This window comes from Delphinus delphis, chromosome 21 (assembly GCF_949987515.2).
Source record: "Delphinus delphis chromosome 21, mDelDel1.2, whole genome shotgun sequence".
Classification (NCBI taxonomy): Eukaryota; Metazoa; Chordata; class Mammalia; order Artiodactyla; family Delphinidae; genus Delphinus; species Delphinus delphis.
Genome location: NC_082703.1, coordinates 3,393,721 through 3,405,000, shown reverse-complemented (window position 1 = coordinate 3,405,000; position 11,280 = coordinate 3,393,721). Strand labels below are relative to the sequence as shown.

Genomic DNA, 11,280 nt, shown 5'->3' with positions numbered 1-11,280 from the left:
CGTGTGCGGGGCCGGGGCGGTGGCAGGCAGGCAGGACGCGCGTTTTTTGTTTGCTTGTGTGTGTTCTCGGTTTGCTGGCTTTGCAGGGCTCTGTCACTAACTCACTGCACAACTGAAGTCCCCCCAGTTAGCTAGGTCTCAGCCTCCCCATCTGTAAAATGGGCAGCCTGGATCCATGCTAAGGTCTCCTGTAACGTCTGCAGTTGAGTTTCTAAAAAGGAAAACCAGAGAGAAGTGGGGGAGGGAGGGAGCCCCCCTCTATTGGTAAACCATGGCGACAATCCCAGATCAGGGGCACACCGGTGGAGGGAAGAGGTTTAGAAACGCCTTCACCAGCTGCCCTTTAGCGGAGAGGAGGTGCAGAGGTAGGTGTAGACAGGCAAAGTGCTCTTCTGCCCCAATTGCCCCACTCACCGGCCCAGCTGAGGCCCAGGTGCTCTGATATAATAGCCATCTTCATGTCAGCCCGGTCTGCGCCGCTGAGGACACCTGGGGGGAAGCATCGCGTTCCATTTAGTAGCCTTGGCGGGACACAGAGCCGACAGGCGTGGGCGAGGGACCTCAGAGGGGCTCGGGGCCCGCTCCATGTCCACCCGATTGCTGGCTAGGCCTGCGAGGGTCAGTGGAGACCCCAGCCAAGGGCTGAGCCAATGGTGTCAGCTCGGAGCTCCCGTCGGGGTGAGGGGACGCTGCCTCCCTCACCGCCCCCGGGAAGGGAGTGAGCACAGAGAGTCACAGAGAGGTTGGTACCCAATGTGGACTCGCTGAGGATGCTGTATCTCAGGGCCAGTGGCGTCAGGGTCCTCCTCCGGTCATCGGCTCCACTGCCCTGCCAGAGAGAGACCAGGAAAGAGCGCTGTGGGTGCAGGCGGGGAGGACGCCTGGCCTGGCAGGCGATGGGCAGCTGCACTGCCTGGAGCCTCGACACACAGGGTAGAAGTGTGGGCAGAGGGGGGGCGAGAGGGAGTCTTAACGTACTTTATTATTATTATCATTAAGGATAAGCTCACACGGCCCTCATCACGTGCCAGGCCCTGCTTGATGGACACAACTCCCTATGAGGTAGGTACCATCATTCCTCCCATCTCACCGGGGAGGAGGAAACTGAGACCCAGAGGGCAGACTAACCCGCCCAAGGTAACTCAGCCAGTAAGTGGGTGGAGCTGGAGTTTGAATTTTTAAAAAAGTTTTTCTTTTTGGATTCCTTTCTGCTCAAAAGACCGGTTTTTGATGCCCAAGCCTTCGCACGCTGTGGCAAAGCACCGGGACGCTTGTTCAAGGCTGTGGGAAACCCGCCTGTGAAAGGGAAGTCGGTTCTCCCTAGTCCTCAGACAGAAAGGAGAAAACGAGCCTCAGATATCTGGATGTGACCTTGTTTGTCTAGTTCGGCATGAAAGGCTGATGATGAAACTGACAGGACGACACCAGCAAGAGGGACCCTCCCTCCAGCGCAGCGGAGACTCAGCTGCTCCCAGGCACCAGTGACGCTTGGTGCCCACACCTCTGCTGAGCTCAGAGCCCTGGGCGAGCGCAGGGCTGAGACACCAGGCTTCCCTTCTCTGAGGGCCTGGGCAAGACAAGTAAGTAGAGGAAAAAGAGGCTCCAAAAGAGCCCTGACGTGGCTGGGACACCTTGAGCCACCGGCCACCCGGTTGTCAGGCCTCGCCTTCCAACGTCCTGGAAGGGGCGTCCTGGGGAGCTCGGGGCCTCGGTGTGAACACGCGCGTCGCCCTCACACCCTGACGTTTGTTCCCGAGCTTTGCGGGAAGGGCTGGGCCACAGCCCGTGTCGGGGGAGAGCCCAGGGCCTTTCTCCACCGGTTCGGCTGACAGTCCCGGCAGGGCGCTCACCTTGGTGCAGGGTGGCATGGTGATGTTTAGGTGGCAGAGGATGTGCTGCGTGTCCTCGTACTTCATCGCCTTGCGCAGGAATGACAAGGACCCTGCTGGATCTCGACTGCTGTCCCTCACCTAGACTCGGTCACACAAAAGGGAGAGTCAGGGGCCGCCCCACTGGCCACCAGCCCAGCTGGCTCAGAGCTCTCCACCTCCCGGACTTCTAGACCCGGGCGAGGGGTGGGCGAGAGGAGGCCGCACCTTGACAGGAATGGCCAACCGGCTCTCCCGGAAAGACTGGAAGAGGAAACTCCGCTGCTGCGCGGCCTTCTTGATGGGCACCAGGTTCCCGGAGAGCTCTGCGAAGAGGGGCATTCCTTCCAAAACCTGCAGGAAAGGGAAAGCAAACGCAGCTGGTCAGGAGCAATGCCCAGATGCCCGGGCCCGCCTGTCCGCTCCCGTCTCTGCTTCCCCACGACCCCCCAGGGGCCGTGCTCTGGGAGGCCCCACTGGCTGTTTCGGAAAGGTTATGGTGGATGCTTCCTTCCTTCAGAGGAGTTTATAGTAAGCAGGACTCTTCACGTGTCCCTGCGTGGTTGGTCAGCGTTGCTGTCAGAATACTCTAGAATTCCACTAGGAAATCGCAATATGGCTTCCGAAACACACTGATCTCTTTTAACGCCATCCAACCACGTTACTTTGTGTGAGCGCCAGGAGGACCACGCTGTGGTTTAATCTCACCCATGATATGATGAGCCCTACTGTGTACATAATGCCTTCAACTGAGACGTTATCGTGAACCCGTGACCCCTGCAGTGGAGGAGACTGAGGCCCCAGGAGACTGGTTAGTGCCCAAAACAGCACTAGAGGCAGGCCCCAGCCCTGTGGCCCTTCGTCGGGCCCTCCGAGCCCCCAGAAGGCTCAGCACAGCCTCTGAGGCCAGATCTTCAGAAAGGCCCTGCTTTGTCACACATCTTAACCTGAGTGAGGACCCTGGGACGGGTAACAGGTTCAAACCTAGTCCCCGTTCTTTACTGCTCCCCCATCTGCCCAGCCCCTCCCCTGCTTCCTCATCTGGGTGCTGCAAAACCCCTGGCGTGGCAGGGAAAGTGGGCTCTGTGGTCAGACTCCTGGGACAAATCCTTTCTCTGCCATTTACTTAGCTGTGTGACCTTGGGCAAGTTGCTTAACCTCCCTCAGTCTCGGTTTCCTCATCTGTAAACGGGGGATAACAAAAGGACACACAGTTATGAGAATCAGGGGAGATGACGCCACTCAAGCACTTTTTGCTTTGGGGCCACACGGTGCGGCACGCGGGATCTTAGTTCCCTGACCAGGGATTGAACCCGTGACCCCTGCAGTGGAAGTGCGGAGTCTTAACCAGGGGATGGCCAGGGAAGTCCCACTCAAGCACTTTTAAAAGTACCTGGGGTGTAAGAACTTTAATAAATGTCAGCTCCTAGCACCACAAATCACTGGGCTGACAGCCTGCTCTCTCCTTGACCCACATGATGTCCCTCGGCTCTGGGGAAGCTTCCCGCTGATGCTTCTTAAAGGGACATGGCTCAGGAGCCCCTTTGCAGAGGCCGCCTCCTGATAGCCCTGGGTCCCAAAGGCGCCGGCTGCCCGCGAGGCGGGAGCCCAGGGGGGCCAGGCCCTACCTCTGTGTCCCTGCTCCGGGCCACGAGACAGGAGCCCAGGGGGGCCAGGCCCTACCTCTGTGTCCCTGCTCCGGGCCACAAGACGGGAGCCCAGGGGGGCCAGGCCTCTACCTCTGTGTCCCTGCTCCGGGCCACAAGGCGGGAGCCCAGGGGGGCCAGGCCCTACCTCTATGTCCCTGCTCCGGGCCACCTCCACGAAGTTCTCGTGCTGCTCCAGCGTCTTGTCCACCCTGTCATCCGTCGTCATGCAGTAGCAGCGCAGTCGCCCTTCTCGGGGGTCGTTCATCTTGGCGAAAATGACAAACTTGGCCATGTAGGGCACTGCGGTGAGCTCCTTGTACAGCAGGGTGGCGAAGTTCACAGCTTCAGCCGTCCGAGGGCAGTCCGACAGCCAGAACCTGAAAAGAGGGCAGCCGTGAGCCTGTCCCTAAGTGCCTGAGGGGGAGCGTCTCCCCCATCCAATGGCCTGTAAGCCGGGCGGTGGCCTCTCTGACAGCCCCGGTGGTGGGGTGGGCAGGTGACGGCCTAAGCATGGCCACCCATGGGGACAGCGCTGCCCCCTCACGCGGGGCCCGGGGACCCATGGCGCCGGGCAGGCGGGGTGTCACCTGGCAGAGACGTTGGTGGTGAAGGTGGCGCACTCGTTGGCGTACATGAGCTTGGTGGTCCCCGTGATGTCTTCCCACTGGGCCTGGTCTGTCCCTCCTGTGACAGCAGTAGAAAGGGCTTGGGGGACCGTCTCCAGAAGCCAACGCGGGACGTGCACACCCGGCCGTGGCCCTGAGAGCACACCTACCCCTCCGCCCCTCCCCTCGCAGCAGCCCTCCTCCGGGGTCAGAGGGCTCTTCGGGGACAAGGCAGCTCTACGCGGACGCAGCTGCTCGTCCCTCCGAGGAGCCCATCACTCCCTAGCTCTGTGTCCTCCCGTCTCCCCAGGTGTCGTGGAAGGAGCTGCTGCCCAGAAGGCGGGGCGGGGCGGGGGCACCGCTCACCAATGACGCTGCAGAGCAGCCGCAGGCTGGTGGTGTCTCCCTCCCCGCTGTCCCGAGGGTTATCCGTCCAGGAGGGCGGCAGTGGGACGCGAAGCCCGATGGGGCGGTGGAACTTGCGGCGCCTCGGCTCCACGGTGACAATGGGGCTGAACGTGGCCTGGTTGCCCAGGAGTTTGGTGACCAGCTCATCGGGTACGGGCTGGGCCTGTGAAGTGCCGAGGGGGCACACTCAGCCCCGGAGCAGCAGAGGGGCTCATGGACGGAGGAAGAGAGCGGCTGTCCAGGCAGGTGCGAAGGCTCCCGGGGCGGGGGGCGGGGGGCGGGTCCCGCTCCTGCTGACGGCCAGCCCGGCTGTCCTCTCTGAGCCCCCGTCCCCATCTCCTTGCTGCTCCCCACTCCCGGGGGCCTTGCTCTGCTTCAGGCACCTCTCCAGGAAGCCAAGTGGCTTCCCCTCACGCTAAGCCTGTGGTTTAACACGTTATCTGGGGTTTTCTGCAAGTTACCAGGGCGTCTGCCCTATCTCACCCACCCAACTTTCTTCTGAGCTTCAAGGTCAGGGCTCTAATGGGACTTTTCAGGCCCTAGACCAACGGGTGGAGATGTCCTGGGGAGGAGGGTCATCTCTGAGCGCCCTGACGCCTTCCATCCCTGAACCCGGTCCAGGTGATGGGGCCCCAGCAGGTAAGGAGAGGCTGTGTCACCTGCAGGGCCAGCTTCACTTTCTTGGTGACAGCATTTTCTGGGAAGGTGGCCTGCACCAGGGGGACAAGCGTGCTTTTCAGGGAGCCCCCCTCGGGGCCGATGGTGTCGTAGTCCTGGTAGAGCCTTGACATAATCACGAAGTACAAGGGGAAGTCGGTGGTAACAATGCGGCAGACCCTCTTCTTCTCCAGCTCCTCCAGGCTCCCCAGCTCTGCAACCACAGGCCCGTGCCCGCCCATCACCATGGTGGCTTCCCAGGGCCCCTGATCCCCACTCTGGCGCCCCCTCCCCAGGCCCCGGCAGGGGCAGGAGGCTGGGCCACCTGGAAGGAGAAAGGTCCTGGCCCAGGGGGTCCTGCACAGGACACCAGGCTGCAGGGGCCCGGGCGCCGGAGCTGGGCCACGTCTAGCCTCTCAGGGGGTCCCACACTCCGGGAGACCCCGACAGCCCACCCCAAAGTGCAACCCCAAACCCCGTCCTCCAGGAGGAGGGCTGTGCTCCGGATCCCTGGGGCTCGCGCACCTTCGTCCATCCCATTGAGGATCTGATCCAGGTAGCTTTCTCCGTAGCGGTTCTTGTGTTCCTTCCACACGGAGCCGTTTTCACTCCGCAGCACCACGAGCTCGCGGTCCCCACGGCCTTGGGAGGCGAAGTGGGGGACCTCCACGATGACAGGGCTGGGGGGACAGGGGACAGTGGAGAGGGGCCCGGACGCAGGTGTGCGTGCCGTGTGGGCGGCAGCCATGGGCTCAGTAGGGAAGAGTAGCCGGGTCCTGCCTGGAAAGAGGCTGTCCCGTCTGCAGCCTGGTCCTCACAGTCCGATAGACCCGCCTCAGGTCCCAGAGAACCCCCACCCCCGGACCCTCTAGCTACCCACCAGGCCCCAACCTCAGTTCACAGGGGGCTCTCCTGCCATGGCCACACGGCCGAGGCTCAGCAGAATAAAGCTGCCCCTGGACCTGAGCCCGAGGGCCCGCCTGACGTCCTAGACGGGCGACCCAACCCCTCTGAGCCTCAGCTTCCTCCCGTGTCAGTGTGTGAAAGGACATTTCCTTGGGAGGACGGCTTTGAGGACTACATGTGAAGGGGAAGTCAACGTGAAAGCGTTTCACAGCTGCTTTACAATCGGTGGATGAAAGCTTGGCAGCGGGGACAGGCCGTGGATGGAGATGGGAGGGCAGGGCCTCCTGGGCAAGACCCGTTCCAACACAGAGCCCGTGGCGCCTGAGGGATGCAGAGCTCCAAGGAGAAGCCCTTCTGCTGCGGGAAAGGTGAGGAGGGAGCCTCTGAAACCATCAGTCCTGTCCTTGGGGGCCATGCTGCAGGGCCGCCTTCTAGGAAGACCGTTTCAGAGCTTAAATAATCAAACCCTGGGGGCCCCGAAAGTGGCCATCTTCATCCCCCCTCTAGTGTCACACAGGCGCTGAGGGCGTTAAGCTCCCCCTGGGGAACAGACTCCTACGTGTACCTAGAACAGGCCGTGGAAGGAACACATGGACCCCTGGCTCTGACCGGTCAGGACACAGAGAACACGGGTGCGGGCTGCAGGCTCGCCTCCCCTCTGCCCGGGCTGGGCTGGGGCTGCGTGGTCGCAGCGCAGCAGGGACAGGTCGGGGGCATGGGAGTGACCTCTCACCTCAGGAACTGGACTCCCGTGGGGCCCAAGGCGATGACCCTGCTGGCCAGGCCCTCCTCCTCGGCCAGCGGGGGCGGCGTGGGCAGCTTCTGGGGCTTCACCAGGCGGCAGGTGATGCGAGTGGGTGCTGCGCACGTCCGGGGCGGGACCACCACCCTCAGGCCATTGTGCCTGCTGCCCCGCATGGAGCCCCCGCGGGCGTCCACCATGAAGCTCACCAGGAACCTAGGGCACAGCGGGTCCGTGTTGGCTTCTCCTGGGTGGGCGAGCAGGGCCAGAGCTGCCAGCCCCTCCCAGGCCACTCACCCTGTGTGCACAGGGCTGGCCACCGGGCTGATGTTGTCTGAGGTCTCTGTGGCCGGGCTGCTGGGGATCAGCGAGTCTTCATCATACTCCTTAGACGCCTGCAGAGGGGACAAAGGCCAGCTGTCCTGTCACCCCCGGGCCACGGCTGATGGTCTCGGCCAAGGTCGGGGAGGCTCAGCCGTGAACCAAGGGGCCCAGCGTAGGAGGCGCTGATCTGGAAGGGCTCCCACCACACAGCTGGGCCCTGCGGTAGTCACCCTCCCTGCACTCTGAGCCCCTCCCCAGCTGGACCGTCTCCTCCCACATCCTCCCACCCCAGACGGGGCACAGCGGGACGCCAGGAGACCCAGGTTCATGCCTCGGGTTCATGACTTAGGCAAGGACTCAGGGCACGGTTGGCCAGGGAACAGCAAGACCCGGGTCCGCTCGGACCTTCTCACTGTCGTCTTCGGCGGCCCCCGGGGAACGTGCCACTGCAGCCCCAGGGCCACGTTTGACCGGGTCTCCCAAATGTCACCCGGGGCGTGACACCAACGTCACACCACTATGATGTGCCCGAGGGTGGAACGGCGGATTGGACGGCGTCACAGCCGCCTCCCTCTGGCTCCACTTTCGGGTCAAGGGGATGCGCGTGCCTTCAGTGGCAGGGGAAGAGACCAGCCTCAGCTGGAAAACGGACAAGCCCGGCTCGGTGATCGGGCCTCAGGGTGGCCGGTCCCAACCTTCAAATACCACACTGCTTTCTTTTTACCCTAGAAAACCCCTTTGCCCAGGTGACAAAGTGCCAAATGGCCTAAAATTAAACCAAGAGGAATTACATTGTTTTAAACCATCCCACCGATCTTGGAGACAAATTCAGGTGGCATCCAGGGAAGCCACAAAATAGGGTATTGTAATGAGTAACAGCCCACGCCGGGAACAGCTCTCCTTGACGTCCTCTTTCCATCTGTATTGGTATTTTAAGCTCCCGGTAATCCCTTGAGGAAGGTGAGGCAGAAACTGTCCCCTTTTTTTATGGACGTGAAAGAAAAAAAGCTCAGAGTTCCAGAGCCGCCTGCAGCTTCACAGAGTGCAAATGCAGCCTCAGGCTCCCTCTCTGGCGCCGGGACCCTTGGCCCCAACAGGTGCATAAGGCGTGTGCTCAGGGGCTGTGGCCCCGAGAACATGGGCTTTGGAGCCAAAACTTCTGGAGCCAGTTCTCAGCCCCACTGAGACCAGCGTGAGGGTGTCCCACACGCCCTTCGGCTCTCGGAGACCCAGATCATCAACAGCTAGGATAAGAGCACTGACAGCACAAGTGCTACCAAGAACACGTGGAATCTGGGACCTGCGGGGCTTGGTAAACGCTGCCAGCTCTCAGCTATGAGTTCCTATTGTCCTGCAGGTCGTCTCAAAACAATCACTGTCCAGGGGACCTGCTCCCTGCCAAGGGGAAGTAAGAGAAAGGATGCTTCTTACCTGCTCTGGCTCTTCAGATCTGATCACCACTGTCTCAGGTGTGACGCAAGGAATCCGAGGGATGGCTGGGGATTCCACCCTGTGTGCCGAGAACGTTGGGACATCAAGGGATGATCCTTATGAGTAGCCCCCCTCTTCCACGGAAGGCCTTAGTGAAACACTTCTGTACCCCCAGGATCACCTATCCGATCCGACCGCTCGCCACCACCTGAATCCCACTGGCACATGTGGTACATCCTGGCCTTCACACACTGACCAGCCTCCTCCCTCTGCCCCCATGCCTGTCCCCAGAGCCTGACTGTCCTGGCTGAGTGAAGGACCTGCCTCCTCCAGGAAATCTTCCTGCATGCACCACCCCTGTTCTGCAGCCTTCGACCCCTTGGTGAGGGAACTCTCGCTCTGGCCATTACATCTTATTCTGCGTCACGATCTGTCCACTGGGTGTGTGTTTTGATTCTACCAATATATCTGTAGGTTCTCCGTGGTCAGGGTCCGAGTCTCAAGTTTCTTTCTAAACGAAGTTCAGTAAATACTAATCATAGTTTTCCTTCTCCTTGGTCCATTGCCCTATTTTGTATAAGCCCTGGGACCAAGCTGGCACACGCCTGTCTTTTCAGAAAATACCGAGGGCTCAGTGTTTCTAGAAAGTTGTCACTTTTAGATTCATTCACAAAGTCCCCGGGTGTGGCGATGCACCCACGTCGCAATAGCTCACAGCATCTCAGGGAGGAATGAGAAACACAGGCAGACACAAACCCTCCGTGGGTCTTCCCTAATGGACAGGCCAATGGAGGGACGTGGCCAGCCTCTGAGGCCAGCTTGGCAAAAGTTCCTTTCTTTTTTTTTATTATTTAAATTCTTTTAATTGAATGAAAGCTTTTAAAAATTCTGTAGTGCTTTGCAATTTTCAAAAGTTTCACACACATGATTTCATATAATCCCATAATGACACTCCCCCCCCCGCCCTTTTTTGGCAATGGTTTCTAATGGCAATCTCCCTTGGTGGATTTTTTCTGGTGAGAAGCTGAGTGTGTGAGAGGGGGAGGGGTATGGAGACTGAGCGAGGAGAGAAGGAACAGTGGGGGGCAGGGACCCCTGAGAGGGTGGCTTGCGGTAGGAGAGACCTCTGCGCCTGCCTGGCACCCCTGGTGCAGGGCTAGCTTATCCTAAGGTGCTGGACCAGCGGTCCGTCCGGGCTCGGCCTTCCTGGAACCTTCCAGCTCTGGAATCTTCCTACTCAGTCCCCGGGGTGGACCTTGACCTGCCTCGGCGTGAGCATTACTTACACTTGGTCCAGCTTCGGCACAAAATCCAGCAGCTCTTTCTCTCCATCTGTATCCCTGGTATCCTGCTTCTCAGCCTTGACGCCAACAAGTTCTTCCCCTGAAACCGCACAAGTTTAAGTGAGTGACAGGACGGAGATTCCCTCTTTCTTTTTCAAAAGAAAAGAGGGAATCTGCTGCTCTTCTCAACGCTCACCCCGAGGAGTGGGGGAAGGTCTCAGATGCTCCAGGAGGACCATAGCAACGTCTTCAACCAGCCCTGACCCTGTTCCTCCAGCCCTGGTACCTGGAGCGGGGCAGCCAGCCCCTGATATCTTAGTCTGCACCAGGCTTTGGAGAAGAAAACAGTCCCATCAAAAAAAAAGAACTTTTTCTGCCTGACAAGTTCCACTTCAAAACAGCCCTTGTGGCGTGTGCACTGACACCAAAGAAAGAGGTGCTTCTGTTCTTTTCCACACCACACGCAACAGAAGAATAAACAACTGTGGAACCAAACCCATCCATTTTGAGAGGCTCTAGGAACTTTAATAACCATGGCGGCTGAACCCTCATTATTTCCTAAGCGCATCACCAGGAGGTTCAACGTCTGTCTGCAAACCAGACTGCCTCTTTGTTTCTCTCGCCTCCTTGAACTGGAGTTGGAGCCCTGGACCTTGCAGGGTCCTTTACTGCCCCTCAGCAGTGTGTGTCCTGGCGTTGTGATCTGGAGCCGACAGGATGGAATCACAGCAGCTCATGCAGTTATGATCACAGACACAGTGGCATGGGCACAGACACAGACATGGACAGGTTGGAGCCGCCCGCCAGGGCACGGATCTTACGGATGGAAATTTCCTGTTTTAGTCAAGCTCTGATTGTTATGAAAACCAGGGATGGATTAGTGAGATCTTGGATTGCTTAGAGTGAAATGCACTTGTGAGAATGGACCACAGGGAACAGAAAGTGTTTCATACCCATTATAGTTATATGAGCAGTTCCTGGAAAGCAAAGAAGAGCCAAGTTTAAGGATGGATAGGATTGAAGTCAGTTAAATTAAGAGGCGTATCATCAAAGGGGATACAGGAGAGCTTTCATCGCCTAGCTGACAAAACTACATGACCCCTGGGTTACTGATATGCAAGGGGCCAGAGAGAAATCTGATCCAGCCCCACCCTTTTTTATCACGATCTTTCTCTTCCAAGTTCAGTGGGAAGACAGGCTTGCCTGGGGCAGGAAAAATGCCATAAGTACCCGTGGCCACAGAAGTTGAAACTATAGTCGTTTCATAATGACTGACTGTCGACCCAGCGGGTGGTTAGAAGAGCAGCTTATGAAAAGCAATTCTTCCAGATTTTAAATGAAACAAGCTTTGTTCAAAGCACAAGGAACACACCAAGTGGAATTTTATGACAGCTCCTTACAGCTCTG

The 11,280-nt window shown here is 59.0% G+C and overlaps 1 protein-coding gene across 1 annotated transcript in view; it reads right to left on the bottom strand.

The window, feature by feature from the left end:
* Window positions 1–11,280, bottom strand: part of ANK1 (ankyrin 1) — a 215,797-nt gene that overhangs the window by 36,839 nt on the left and 167,678 nt on the right. The window contains exons 23-36 of the mRNA XM_060001240.1: window positions 10,827–10,850; window positions 9,877–9,973; window positions 8,591–8,669; window positions 7,133–7,230; window positions 6,827–7,051; window positions 5,713–5,867; window positions 5,190–5,401; window positions 4,489–4,693; window positions 4,105–4,201; window positions 3,663–3,894; window positions 2,097–2,222; window positions 1,851–1,970; window positions 751–829; window positions 415–489 (exon numbers count right to left, since the gene is read on the bottom strand). Coding sequence (XP_059857223.1) covers window positions 415–489; window positions 751–829; window positions 1,851–1,970; window positions 2,097–2,222; window positions 3,663–3,894; window positions 4,105–4,201; window positions 4,489–4,693; window positions 5,190–5,401; window positions 5,713–5,867; window positions 6,827–7,051; window positions 7,133–7,230; window positions 8,591–8,669; window positions 9,877–9,973; window positions 10,827–10,850 — 1,824 coding nt within the window. The remainder of the gene's footprint in view (window positions 1–414; window positions 490–750; window positions 830–1,850; window positions 1,971–2,096; window positions 2,223–3,662; window positions 3,895–4,104; window positions 4,202–4,488; window positions 4,694–5,189; window positions 5,402–5,712; window positions 5,868–6,826; window positions 7,052–7,132; window positions 7,231–8,590; window positions 8,670–9,876; window positions 9,974–10,826; window positions 10,851–11,280) is intronic.